The sequence below is a fragment of the Poromitra crassiceps genome (genome assembly GCF_964638095.1).
Source record: "Poromitra crassiceps genome assembly, chromosome: 3".
NCBI lineage: Eukaryota > Metazoa > Chordata > Actinopteri > Beryciformes > Melamphaidae > Poromitra > Poromitra crassiceps.
In genome coordinates this window covers 62,933,854-62,948,825 of record NC_139625.1, presented here as the reverse complement: position 1 = coordinate 62,948,825, position 14,972 = coordinate 62,933,854, and the positions used below count along the sequence as shown (strand labels likewise).

At 40.9% G+C, this 14,972-nt stretch overlaps 1 protein-coding gene across 2 annotated transcripts in view; it reads right to left on the bottom strand.

Annotated features, from left to right (window-relative positions):
* Positions 1–10,090: 10,090 nt before the first annotated feature.
* The window catches only part of LOC310772644 (filamin A-interacting protein 1-like), a 60,000-nt gene continuing 55,118 nt past the window's right edge, over positions 10,091–14,972 (bottom strand). For both annotated transcript variants that reach the window (XM_083632496.1, XM_083632495.1), the window contains one exon: positions 10,091–13,698. In XM_083632496.1, the coding sequence (XP_083488622.1) occupies positions 10,842–13,698 (2,857 nt within the window). In that variant the 3' untranslated portion in view covers positions 10,091–10,841. The remainder of the gene's footprint in view (positions 13,699–14,972) is intronic.

The following is a 14,972-nucleotide window of genomic DNA, read 5'->3' as shown; positions in this document are numbered from 1 at the left end:
AGTATAACTTGTTCCTTATCAATGTAGAAAATAAAATATTCTCTAAGTGAAATTTCAAAACAATACTTTTAACAACTAACAAAAATGTTGGTGTTGAAATTTAAATCCTCTCCCAGTGGCATCTAAATGATAGCCTACTTATATATTGCACATCTACCGAACAGTTTTCTTTTCCCAGCATTTATTTATTATTTATTTATGTATTTGTTTATATATTTATTTATTTATTTATTTATTTATTTATTCACTCACATCTTTTATCACAGTTCAGCCTGCATAGTCTTGTACATACATTGGCTCGCCACTACTCGCCCAGATTTGGTAGTTACAGTCTGTTGTGTGTCACCCATCACAACTCTGTCAGGCGTTGCAAGTCTGGTGTTGTGTGAGTTTCAACCAGGCCCCAGCATCAACAGGGTCCATGCATTTCAATTACAAATGGAGCTTTTCCATTGTCCTCCTGGCAGTAGTTGATGCCCACTACCTTTTTCAGATGGTGGCTGTGGGGGCACACAGGAAAAGCAGCAATGGTGGCATCCAATGCCTCTGACTTCGGCAAGGCCCTCCACCAGGAGACCCTCGACCTGCCAAGAGAATGCACCTTTACCAGGTGCAAAAGACCTGCCTGTGCCACATGTAGCCTATTCGTGGGTGATGAGGTGAGGGAGGCATTTCCTCTGAAGAAGCACCTTCTCCAGGCCCACTACCCAGGAAAAAATCTTGACGGGGAGAAGCGTGTTTTTAATTACAGTCTTTCAATAAAAAGTAGTTTGTGTGCACATCTAACCTGTTTTTGAGGCCAGTGCTGGGTACAGATATAGCCTACATGAAGGTTGAAAAAAGCAAATACCCGCACTCTGGAGCAGCTCCCAATATTTAATGGTGACTACAGAGCAGCAACATTTCATCTTCATCAGGCAAAAAAATAGAAAAAAGCCTGATGAAGAGCCACGTGCGTTGAAACGTTGCTGCTCTGTAGTGACCATTAAATATTGGGAGCTGCTCCGAGGGTGTTCACTTTTTTCAACCTTTTAATTACAGTCTTTCCCATGCCAGGAGGATGGTGAAGTTCACTTTTGGAATATGGAGTCCTTGCTGCCCAGAGACTCTTGAGTTTCTGTTGTCTCACCAAAGGTAGCAGATGTAGTGGTTAAGGTCACTTGCATCCTCCACAATTTCCTCTGCTGAGAGGAAGCTGATGGTGAAGAGGAAGGAAGGTGTCAGCCACCACAGCCACACAGCTTCCAATCCTGCGAGGAGGCAGCAATGACGCCTCGGAAGCACCGGAATCAGACAGACACACACCACTATCAGGCCACGTTCTATGGCAGCATTCTGTCATAAATGCCTCTCCTCTCCAACCACCATCAGTACTATGAAAAAGGCTCTGTTAAGAGCCACCCAAAAGAGCAAATCTGATTGAATTATTATTATTATTATTATGGTGGTTGTTGTTGTCATTATTAATAATAATAACTATAATTTAATTATAACGAGTTCCCATTCACTCCTGTCCCTGTGAAGAGTGAAGATGATGAAGAGAAACCTCAGTCCTCACAGCTTTAATTTAATTATTTCTCTTCATTATTTATTGTAATCAGATTTAGATGCATTTATCCTGTGCAAGGTATAAAAATCTTTATTGATAACCAAAAATAACATACATGTTGCATTTCAGAATTATCACTAAAGAAGCTGCATTACAACACATCAGCAATACACTTATGTACACATTATTGCCACTTATTACAAAATATCCATGTAGGCTATTCTATTCATAGAATTTGATCAAATGGTTGCATCACATACTGTCTCTCACAGCAAATACAGTAATTGTTACAGATACTCACAATACACATACACATTATTTCAACTACATGACCATATCACATGACCTACATTACTCACCACTACAGCGTATTCATTTATTTTCGATCACAGTGACTACCTTCACACAAATCAGTGACGAGTATGAAATAAATCTACATGGCAACTATAGGCTACCAAAATGTTCTGTATGTAACTTTTTTTATAGCCTAAGCATACAGTACAGTGTACATATTGAACATAGATGATGAACACAAAATTAGTTGCATTTTGCGGTAGAGGGTTATTCTCTTCCATCTTTGAAAGTTGCAACAACAAAATAAAGCAATTATATTTAACAGTTTTACATTTAACAGTTTAATTACTATTATTTGCATTGTTTTCCTCTGTTTTATCAATCAATGTGTTGATGCCTAAAGCTATTATGCGGTTAGTTTTAAGGAAGCTGAGAGACAAATGGAAATTTCGAAAGAATCCAAACTATCAAAGTATCCCTATTATCGGTGATGTCACAGTCTGCGATTGGCCAGGTTTGGGTTGTTGTTGTTGGCTGCAGATGTCAGGGCCGGCTGTTCCTTCCCAGCGGGTGGAGGAGTCTGCCCCCTGTTGTGCGGTCCTGAGCTGGACGCCATGCCATTTGTCCCTTTTGGGGAGCTGTAGCTCTTCGGTTTGGGGATTCTGGTTGGGCCTGATCGTCGGAATGCTTCTAGAGGGATCTGGGGAAAAGGAGAAAGAAGCAGTGGAGTGATAACCTTGCAAGCAAGCTGGATTCCCTCGCGAGATTTGCGCGAGTTTGGTTTGTGAAAACAAACAATACCGCCCCCATCTGACAATGTCAGGTTAGTGGAGTGAGGTCGACTGACACAAAAATGGGGATCACTTATTGTGCATTCCATTTGTATTGGGAACTAGGAATATACCAGTTGAGTGACGTCACACCCGAGTTGACCGCGTTCCAGTAAAACAGATGGGAAACCAGCCAGGGTTAGCTCTAGCCACGCTAGCCATTGTTAGCAATAACAGTTGATAACAACGCATTCCGTGGGATTTTGTGCATACAAACCATTATACAAACACCATAGAAACATGTCCACAGATTGCCATTAGACAGTACCAATACTAATACTAATTATATAGCCTAACTACTGTGTCTGCAACTGATTTAATGGGACACAAGACAGAAGTGCTAATAAACAGTATTTACTAAAACTTCTAAAGGTCAGGGCTGATGAGGCTCGGGGAAAAAAGAAAAAAAGGCAGGTGACGTCACATCACAAGGGGTGTTCCCGACCTTTGACCCTGTAAATCCCTAGTTCCAAATACAAATGGAACGCAACATTAATTTGTGGAAATATATATGGGAATTGGATTTGTTGTATGCACAAGACTTAGCCCTACTAGGGTTAGGGGGTTTTGACTCGATATGTTTCAAACTTGTCAGCAATAATCCGTTCTTTGAAACTATGTGCCAGCAGACAGAATGTGATCATCTCTGCTGTCAACAACTTGTGAAATTAATGACATTTTAAAGGACCATGAATGACATAAACATGCCCTGTGGTGGTCTCACAGTAGGCTACCATGATTGTGTATGCATTTTGAACAGGTGACCCGATTTGGAATCAATCCCCCAAAATCTTAGTGCTTTTAGTGCGAAGGAGTATATATGAAGTAACAAGTAATCTCTGTTTGACCCAGTCATCGGGTTATTGAGTTGTTTCCAGAAGCTCAGTCCAGGAATGGTGCAATACTGATACTGACCACTAGATGATACCAAATGATATTTTATGGACAGTATGATACTCCCATCAGTTCCTCCATTTACTGTATGTTTGCTGAACTAAGTGCTGCGCTTTGGCTCCATCCATGAAAATATTAATTGTAGAAAAAAAGCTGTTTTCAGCTCTTGGATGTTAGAAGGAGTTCTTCCATAAGCACCGTAGCTGAGGCTGAGACACTATATCATTGTTTTTGTCTTGGTTCAACTGTACTATTCAAAAAGATTTGTTAGGAGCACTAATGCAGAGTAGGTGCAGGGAGGACCGTGTTAATTGAATGGGGGACTCCATGGCTATTTCATGTTGCATATTCCACATTATGAACAGTTTAATATTCCACACATGCAGTAATTGTGTTAGTTACACTATTTTGTCACATGAACGCAAACCACGAGCAAGAGAGTGAATAGTGTCTCTGAAAAAAAGACACTCATTTCTCCCTTGTGTAATTTGTGTCTTGTATCATTCTGTATAAGAATGTTCCAATCATTTATCTACCATTTAAATGAGGTTGCCCACAGGAAATTATTTGCCATCGGAATAAAACTTGGTAATGGAACATTTTGCCATCTGAACATCATTTCAAAGCAGATGAAAAAGCCTTTTTGAATGTCCCTCCTAACATTATTCTCAACTTTTCTCATTAAAGGGACGTTTCAGTGAGCCTCAGTCAGCTTGTACATATAGGAGCGTGACCCCATTGACCTTGCATTCATTTTTGCCCAACTTTCCACAGAGCTACAATGAGGAACAGCATGGATTGTGCTGAGAAGGAACTCCACTATAATCAACACCATCATTGGTAAGTAGCAAATAGGATTAGGCTTTAAAAATCCCCTTAAGTGTGTGAGTGTGTTGCTTATAGACTGGTGTTTCTGCAGCACAATCTCTTAGGGGCAACAACAACAACAGATATCCTGGGAAATCTCTCCAATAAGAGTTAACATGAGATTGATCAGATTCTGAAACAGCTTGCTGCTCTTCTTCCGTATGGCAAACTACACTGTCAATACTTTTTTCTTTTTCAATTTCTAGAGCATAAACTCATTATTCTTTACATAAATTAGTTTCGTCTTGTATTCTGATTTTGTCATCCAATGTTTCTGTGTTTAACTGATAGATCTGATTCCAGAGTCCAGAGTAACGCTCTATTGAAGTCTGAGCATCTCTTCTTTTTCAGGCTCACATGGCAACATGTTTAGATGAAAACAGATCAGATTATAAGATGTATTCTGTCATAACAGCCAGCAGGCAGCTGTTTTATTCAGAGTCTTCTGTCATAACAGCCAGCAGGCAGCTGTTTATTTCTTCTGTCATAACAGCCAGCAGGCAGCTGTTTTATTCAGAGTTATCAAAGGATCGGCACATCATTTTGTTTTCATTCATAGTATTCACTATCTTGTTATCAAATTACTCCTGTATAAGTGGCTGTAACCCATTTAAGGGACTATAGGCTATCTGTGCACCTAATGATTGTCTGAAGCTGTATCTTCCAACACAGACTAGGCTATTTCAGCCGGGGGTCTGTTAGTGTCAGTAATTGAGGATTTCCTACAAAGCGTAACTAAAATAGTCTGTTTGGGAACCTTTTCACATTTCAAATAATTTGCTGATTTGAAATTAGCAGCTCAGTCGCTAGAATAATATGTCGGCATTGTATGTTTCTGCAATCCACGGAAGTGTAATATATAAACATTTCTGAACAAAAATACTTCGCATTTCATGTTTATAGATACACAAATAGATGTTATATATGTCATAGAACGTAATGACAGTCTGAGGTGAGGTCAAACTCACGGTAGGTAGGAGGGGTGGGAGTGGCAGACCCGCATGTTCCTGACTTTTAACTTGCTCGTCATGAGAGTGCTGGTTCGAATCCCGGCCCAAACCATAACCCTAACCCCCAACCAAGTGGCCTAGTGTCTAAACCCAACCGTTGTTTTACTTGCCTAACCCTAGCCAAGTTGCCTTTGTTGCCGAATCCCAACCGTTGTTTTACTTGCCTAAACCCAACCAAGATGTTTTACTTGCCTAAACTTAACCGCCGATTCGAGCCATGTCTTCGGTGTCTGCTGGAGGACTGAAATGTTTATATTCTACATTTCCGGGGATTGCATAAAAAACATAATGCTGACACATTTCATCCTGGCGATTGGGTTGGAAATTCGGATTGTAATTGTCTCTTTTTACACTGGTTTTGACCGAATTAAATATAAATGTGTATCTCACAAGCTGTTTTACCACATCATACCTCTTACTGTATCTTGGTTAACGTAGAAAGGAAACACTTGTTCTAAATCAAAGAGATGGATGCTACTATATGTTACAGAAGGTTTTTGTCAGAGATCTGCGATACAATCTCTGCATCTTAGTGCAAGTGAGGTTATTAATTCCCACGGAACACAAAACCACTCGGCAACTGGTGTGATTGGAGAGACGTTTTTTTCCTAAAAGACCCCTGTGATACGTTGATATGTGGCTTGAGGTTTGGGGAATTAACTTTAAAATCGGCAGTGAACCACATCCTTAAATATTCATATGGGTATACATTTCAGAATAAGTAGGGCCTGTGCTTCAACGGAGGTAATGGGCCAGAAAATTGGTGTGGGTCTCCACCTCATGGGAGTGTTGTTGATTTTACATGGAACGATCAGTTTGTTCTCGTATATCAGCGGTCGGCCTACAGCGGGAGTTCAACTAAGCACTTCCTCTGCCCCGCATTCTGCAATACCGGTGCGGCTGTTCCCACGGCAACCAAACACAAGGTTTGTTTTGGTGCTTGTGTCGCGGTGGGAGAGAGGCTACTCTCATAGTGCATATCCTCTCACACTCACTCACAATATAAAGGCCTTTGTTTAGCCTAGCTCCGCCACCACCCACCATGCCGCCTCTTATTGTCCTGCCCTGGTTTTTATTGTGCCTGTCGGTCAAGGTGTGTGAATTCCTTTGGGATTATTTATCATTGTGGGCGAACACAAGGAAATCCGCTTTAGCCCGCAGTGTGTGACACTTGATACACAACTTATCTTTCTGGCATGTGGTGTAGGCTTTCTCAGCTGCACTAAACGCACATCAGAGTATGATTTGTTCATATTTCACTATGACATTTCTTTACATTTCACCTACAAATCTAAAGTTAACAAACAGAAATAATAACATTGAGTATGATTATAATCTGGTATATAGGCTACTCATCAAAAGAGGCATCATTGCAGGCTATAGCCTTAATGAAATCCGCTTTGGCATGCAGAATGTCACTTAATACACATTTTATCTTTCTGGCAGGGAGAGTGTGCTCATCTGTCTTCCTTGGCCGAGCTATGTGAGGATAGTTTATGAATCTGGCCCTCGGTAAGGTGGAGTGAGTATGGTGTGAGTCAGGGGGTAATTGAGGTCGCAGACGGCCATCCCAGCTGCTCAATGGTTTCTCGAGTAGTGTTCTAATGAATAGCATCTTGTTTAGCCCCCGTATCATTTTATTGCGCCCAGACCTAGTTTGGATCCGGTTTCTCCAGCCGCATTCCTTCCCACTCAATCAATTTAATGCTTGATTTAATCATCTCCTTGTAGTGACACTGACCATGAGTGTGTGAGTGTGTGTTCAGTGTTGGCAGAACTGCTTTCTTGCAGTTGTTTTGCTCTATCTAACTGATAGATAGTGAGGACATGGTAATGTTGAACAGTATTTTGGAAAGTTGGTCAGCTCTCAGCTCTCTACTGTTATAACAATCAACCATTTCAGTGTTCATACCTAAATCTATTCATAATTACTCTAAGTTAAGACGCTGATTAACTTTGATTGTTTTTGAGTGGTTAGCTTCATTCTGCAATTTAATCAATGTATGATATGCATTTCTTCATGCTCATCACCAGGATTGCTGGTTTGATCCACAGTACCAACAGTGCCTAAGCCTGCCAAAATGTAAACACATAATCCCCAGATACGTACCAACTTGCTCTGCATCAGTCAGGCTTTGAAAACGAACTACAATCAGCTAAATACTGATGCATCATAATGGACAGTTCCTTGCATTATGTCATTGTTCTTCTATCTGAATGAACCTGCATATGAGGTTTTATGTTAATGTGGACAGATTTTTTGATACCATACTCTAGTTTTAACCTTGACTCTCAAAACCATATAGGACTAATGTGTGAACCCCCTTAACTCAAAATCTGCTGCTTCTTTTTTAATAATAGATTTTCTTTCCCAGGACTCTTTATATTTGAAATGTATTATTACTTTACTGCAACTGATAGAATAACCCCCAATCTCCAACCAACGTATCTCCTCTCCTTCTCTCCCACCTCCTTCTCTTCCTCCCGTCCTGTCTTCACCTCCCAAAGTCTTGTGCTGACCTTTTAGTAGAAATTAAATTTAAACAAAACGCACACATGAGGTAACGTTTCCAATGTGGGCACGTAAAACCACATTTAAAGGGATGCGTATACATGGAGAAACACCCATAATTCGGACCGATGAGTCATGTCAAAGGAGATGATTCAAGGGAGAAAGCAAAATAAAACAAGAGTTTTGGGTTTCTACCCAATAGCGTGCTAAGTGAGACCTACTGCTCAGAAACCAGTGAGGTTAAGCTATCAAAGAATGTAGAGCTATTTCTCAGATCCACACACACTATATCAGACCTTTTCAAGACATGTGTCTCCTAGGGTGGTGATACACGAGACCATATTTTTTAGCAATATCCATGGGCAACGCTCCCATCTGACACAAGCGTCAAAAAATATATTGGAATGTTTTTAGCTGAAAGATATTCCTATGTGAATAAAGCAACGGACAAGACTCAGCCAAGTCCAAACAGTTGTCCTCCACCACCAGGAAAAACAACCATTTATATCAGTCTTAAGCCAATGACAATATGTCTATAGGGCAGCTTCCTCCACTTGAGCACTGAAATAAATAATAATAATAATGTAAAATACATGTAATATTGTCTGTTATAATATGATCACTGTGTTATCCTGCTGCCAATTCATCTACCCACTGAGGAACAGGGCACCATTTAGCTTTGTTTTCATCAGGTGTACAGTACCAAGCTCACACTCATGATGTACTGTCGTGCCTTTTTTTTAGGATAAGAGCTGCTTACAAAATATAAAACTAGTCACAAGCTACTTCTTTTTCCCTTGTCCCCCACAAGTACATATTTTAGTACATTTGAACAATATTATTATTATTTATTTATTTAACATTATTTAATCATGTTATAAGGTTAAATACTGTGGATACAGAGTTAGCTACACATGAGTAGGATTTAGTTTATGCATTAAAAGAAAAATAATAATACATTTTTGATTTCTTTGGCGAGTTACTTATTGATAGATCGGTAGATCGGTAGATCACAATCTAGGCTACCTATTGGGCACCCCTGATGTAGACCTATGTATGGCTGTGCGTCTACGAGGATTACTGAGTGTGTTTACATGCACACTAATAAACTGTTTATTATCGGATTTCTAGAGTCACCTGATTATCAAGTGGTCATGTAAACAGCATCCTTTACCGGATTATCGGTTTATGAGAAAACCAATAAACACACCTAGGTTTCTGCTGAATCATCAGGTTTATTCATTGCAGTCTATTCTCCACTTACAGACTTTGATGTGAGTTCCCGCTATTTAGAAAGTGCATGTAAACACGGAAATCAGCCTGATTATTCTCAGTTATCTGTTTATTGTGTGCATGTAAATGCACTGGGTTTCTGCTGTACTACATTTCCCCAAAATGCCATCTGAGCAAGAGGAACACAACACAGGTGTCAATTGTACTGATTGCACTGCTGCTCTTCATGAATGGACCCTGTTCATTCATTGTGATTGTAACTTTGCCATGAAGAAGTAAAGTGTGCATAACCTTTCTTTTGTTTTTATAATGCTCTTCAGTCTTCTGGCACCTTAGCATATTCCAGTGGTGAGTGCAGTGATCCTCTTAAATTGGATCATCAAAAGATATATGTTGTGTGTTTGAAATCTCCTGTGACAAATATCTCAAATATATAAAGTGATAATGCAGCTCTTATGGCTTCTGGTTAATGAGGATCAGTTTACTCTTGGGCAGATTACATTTATATGCAGTAAACTGTTGTAATCATTGAAGCAAAAAGGTAATTGCAGCTGGCAAATAAAAAAATAATTATTACTGTAACTGTATTTCAATTATACATGACTGGCGCTTGCGTTTTGGGGAAATTGCAACCAACAGAAACTTTCTGTACTCTAAGGATGTGAGCAGAGTTTCCATTGTATCATTTTGGAGAACTCCAAGTTCAGATCATGCTGGTTTTCTCTCTCGGTCACTGGGTTTCTGTGCTCTGGATGTACTGTAAGGAGAAACTATGACATCAGCCTATGATTTTAACTCAAGCAAGCAAACACATGTCGGAATCCCTGAACTTTTTCTCTTGCTTTCTTGTAAAAGTTGAGCATTGAGCACAAAGGTTTTTCAGACAACTCTTCTTGTTGGGTATCATTTAATTAGGTCTAACAAAGTGTTGTTTTTAACAATTTTTTTTCATATTCAAATCTGAACAAGTTACTGCTAATATTTTAAGAACACAGAACCCTGTGATATAAGCACATTGGATTGAAATCTCAAGTGTTAAGAAGTAACTGAACATGCACCAAAAATCAAATCAAACAAGTGATTGCAATCTGATAATTATGTTCTTCAGATTATTATTATTTCTTTTTAATTTTAAACATTCAAAACATGCTGGATTTAGTGAATAAATGAAATAGCAAGCATGGATGACAAACTAAAAACATAAAACTTCTTTTTGCACACTTTAATATTCAGAAAATCAAACAACTTAATCAAAATGCAAGATCTGTAATGTGAAATATAAAAAGAACTGATATGATACATCAGTGTGAATAGTCTGACTACATGGCAAATTTACCATTGAGTATAATACAGTAAGTGCACATAAGTTAAAACCTGGTGTAATGCAAATTTTCTAGTGCTTTCAAAAGATTTTTCCTCATGCATGCAACCTTTGTTTGAACTTATCAAACAGAACTATGCAAACCAACCTAAGTAAAAAAAAATCAAACCCCTGTATAAGCGCTCTATAAATCAAGTAAAACAGACATTAAAATGCATCAGGGTATAATGTCAATGCATTGGAGGCAGTTAATTGGGCAAAGGTTGAGTTGGATCTAATGGGCAGGATTCATTAACAAAGGATGGGATGAAGGGTTTTGAGGAGTATCGGGTTAATCATAGGCATTACTTACTGTAATTTGTGATGGCCTTTGGATTGGGGTGGAGGTGGGCTTTATCATGATGCTACTAGTGATTTTGCTGTTGCCTTTGGCAGCAGGGGCACCGCAATTGGACATCACTTGAGTCCTCTGCTCCTGGAGCCCAGGTGTGTGGCAGGGACTCAGCATTTGTGATGGAGTGCTGATGCTCTGAATGAAGGGGCTCCCTAAGTGAATGTGAATTTTGTTGTCCTCTGTGGTGATGACATTTGGCCCCGTGCTGTTAGACCTCTGGACCTGCCAGTTGCTCTGCCTCTCGGGGGTCACGCGGAAGACAGCGTGACCTCCGACAACTTCCACCGGCTCTGTGGAGTGGGACCGGTCTGGGGTGCCCGTTGTCACCGACACAATTTGAATAGGTGACATGGCTCTGTCCGGTGTCACAGAGCCAGAAGAGTCTGGGGTCATCGCTCTGGCATAAGTGGCCATAGTGAAAGGTGATAGGGCTCTATCAGGTGAATATGGACCATCGGAGATTGGGGAACCTTTAGATTTTGTTGTGGGGGAAATAGATTTTGCAGTGGGGGATATGGAGGCATTCTGGATTATGGTAATTCTCTGTTTGGGTGGGCCTCCACTTGTGGGTATGACAGCAGTGCTGGTGTATGACTGGGCGTTTTCTGTGGTTGGGCTGGTGATCTCTAGCATGGCTGTGTTGTGTCCAGGGTCAGGAGTCACTTTGATGTGCAGAGGCTGCCCAGGACTGTGGGTCAATACCACATCTCCAGGTTGCACATGGTTTCCATTCTGCCGTGGTTGCACTTTACCGTTCACCTGATGGGGGCTCTCTTTATTCTTAAGGAAGGGGACACGGGCTCTTCTCATACTGTTGTTTAGGTTGTTCACATTATTGATGAGTGAGGGGCTGCATTTGGAGAGCTGAAGCTCATTGCTGTAATTAACGTTATCCTCAGGTTCACTCTCATCATATAATTTTCCATTCACCACAGCACGTTCCAGTGGGGCCATGGTCTTGCAGTTGGGAGACAAGAGGTCAGGCGGTTCTGTCTGGACTTCCTTGGTGGAAACATGCAGGTCTGAAAAGCGTCTTCCATTCATGCCAGGACGCAGACTCTTGCTAAAGCGTCTGTACCTCTCAAGCTCTCGTGTGAGAGTCTCCATTTCTCTGGCCAGCTCTTTGTTTCTGACCTCCTGCTGGGTCAGCTTTCTTTGCAGCGTAGAGTGGTCATTTGTCATGCGGCAAATGGACTCCTCTGTACCCATGTATTCATGGATCTTCTCTTTCAGAGCTGCTACCTCTCTGGTCAAATGACTGGACTTTGCCTCCTCTTCCTTCAGGCGTTTATAGAGCACGTGCTCTTGGTTGCACTCTTTCTTTTCAGCCAATTGGTACATTGAAAGTTCTTTTCTGGATATTTCCAGCTCCTCCATCAAGGACTTGGCTCTCTCTTGTTCATTGGAGAATCTTTTCTCCAGTGACTCCAACTCTTCAGTCTTTAGTAGGTCGCCTTCTACCACCTTCATGTCTTTCAGTTTGCATCTAAGGTGCTCAACCTCCTGTGTCAGATCCTTGACTTTGTTGTCCTCTTGCTGGAAGCGGTTGGCGATGGGTGTTTTATTGTGTTCTTCTTTAGCTTTGTTCCTCATGTATTCTCTTTCTATGGTCTCTAATGATTGTAATCTTTTCTTCATCATACTGACCTTAGACTCCAAATCTTTGCTCTTTTCTTCCTCGGCCTTCAACTTGGCCTTCAGTTCATCCCTGTCCTTCGTAGCACTGCACATTTTATCCTCCAGTTCAGCTTTTGACCTCAGTGCTTTCTTGCTCTCTTCAATTAGCTTCTCTGTGACTGATGTAACCTTGTCCTGTTCGGCCTGAAGTTTCCCAGTGCTGTTTTGGACCTTGTTCTCCATCTGCTTTAGCTTCTCTGCCATCGACTTCCTTTCATCCACCAGCATGACCGTCAGTGTCTTTAACTTGGTGAGATCTTCCTTCAGTGTCAACTCTGTCTTTGCCAACTGGCCTTCAGCCGCCTCCAGTTCTTTGACCCTGGTTTTCAAGACTTCCAGCTCACTGGACAGAACCTTTGACACAGTCTTCTCCTTCTCCATGTTGCACTTGAGTGAGCTACATTCCTGTTTGCTCCTGCTGAAAGCATCCTCTAGTTTTTCTAAGTCCATAATTCTGTGGTTTAATTTATCAACTTCGGCCTTTAGGCTCCGGCTTTGGCTGGCCTCTTTCTCCAGTTTCTTGTTGAGATCCCTGCACTGGTCCTCCATCCTGATCAACTCTTCATCCTTCCCCTCCATTTCAAGAACCCGTTTCCGTAACGATTCGACCTCAGACATGAGACTGGAGTTTCCACACTCACCACGGCTCATTTTGTCCCTCAACTCTTGCAGTTCCTCCTCAGCTCTGCGCAGAGTCTTGTTGGTCTCCTCCAGCTCATCAAGCTGTCTGCTGAGAGTGGACAGTTTCTGGCGCAGCTGCCTGCTCTGGGCATCTTCACTGGTCAATTTGGCAGTCATGGCCTCTTGCTCCTGGTGGTATCGACTGGCTTGGTCACGCAGCTCGGTCTCCAAGCGAAAGACTTTGTGCTCCTCTTCCTGCAGGCGAGCATTAGAGGAGCTCAGCTCCTCCTGGGTTTGTGAAGCACTGGTGCTCAGTTCCTGGACCTTAGCTGTCTGTTGGTTCAGCTGCTCAGTGAGGCGCTGCTGTTCATCCACAACCATCAACGCAAATGACTTCAGTTTTGTCAACTCCTCCTTCAGGTCTGTCACCTTTTTGTTGTTCTCTTCCTCCTTCCGTTCTTGGTAGACCTTTTCCTGATCAATCAGCAGCTTCAACCTGTAAGAAAAAAAATCGCCATCATTATCATCATCATCATTTGCATGCAGAAAGTGCACGAAAAAAAGAACAAATATTACACTAAATTAAACGAAAGATTTTTATTTTCACACAGTTGTTACTTTCCCACTGTAATTGCATTTAGTTGTTCACTACTGTATTTACACTACTTTACATTTCCCACCAATTATTTAAATTATTTTTTTCCAATTAATTTTAGAGTAACAAACTTTAAATCATTGTGACTCTCCTTTCTTGTGTTATATGAAAGGTGCTTCTAAGCCCCCACTGTCATTACCCATTGGGTCCACTCCTCCAAGCACTGACACACCATAAACACTGTTATTTTCCCTACATTTCTGAAAGGACTCAAGGTTTTATGTCATGGAAAATTTAACACATCATAAAAAGCATTGCTTTAACTCTCAGGTTGGTAGTCTGAAATACCTCTAGTTAATTTTTTTTTGTTCCCTTGCTGCCAATTATTTCTCATATGGTTTGGAAACTTGACATACTGCTGTAAATATTGGACCATTGGTTTAACAATCAGTGAATTTGAAAATGTTTCCATGCTATTTGGGGGTGTACTATGTGTACTATAAGACCTGTTAAATGGGCGGGGGGCAGACAATAATGGAATACCAAGTAAGGGGAGAGACACAGCTGTGCTTTTCTGTTCTCTTAATCCTTGACTAAATGTGCTACGCTGGAGTGCCAAATGTTGATGTTGACCTCTGTCTAAAAATTACTCTCTCTCTAGACAAAGTGAGACATAAGAAAGTACACTAACATTTTGGCCAGTCACTTTGATGAACTCACTGTGTAATGATAAGCAGTTGCAGTTTTTCCTCTGTGTATCCCCGTACCACCTATCACACGTACACTGTGTTCAAAGTGGATACCATGCCCATGACTAAATAAACACTTAGTGAGTCAAGGTAAGTCGCTGGACAAGGGTAATAAGTCAAAGAAAGAGTTTTAAATCAAATTATATCAGCATATTTCATTAAGACTGCATCATTCCTAATCTCCAAATGAGCTGAGCTATTGCATATTCAGAGATGGTGTCAACATAGTTGTGAGTAAATCTTTTTAATCCATACCTGTGAAAATGAACATACTATATCAAGGCGGTCAAGTTCAAAGATCACCTAGACAATCAGTCAAGAATATGCTACTTTACATTTTCACAACTAATTCTAAATTTGCCAAAGAGACGGGGCACAAATAAAGTACCACAGGAATGGAAAGACCTGGATGTTAGCACTTCCTGT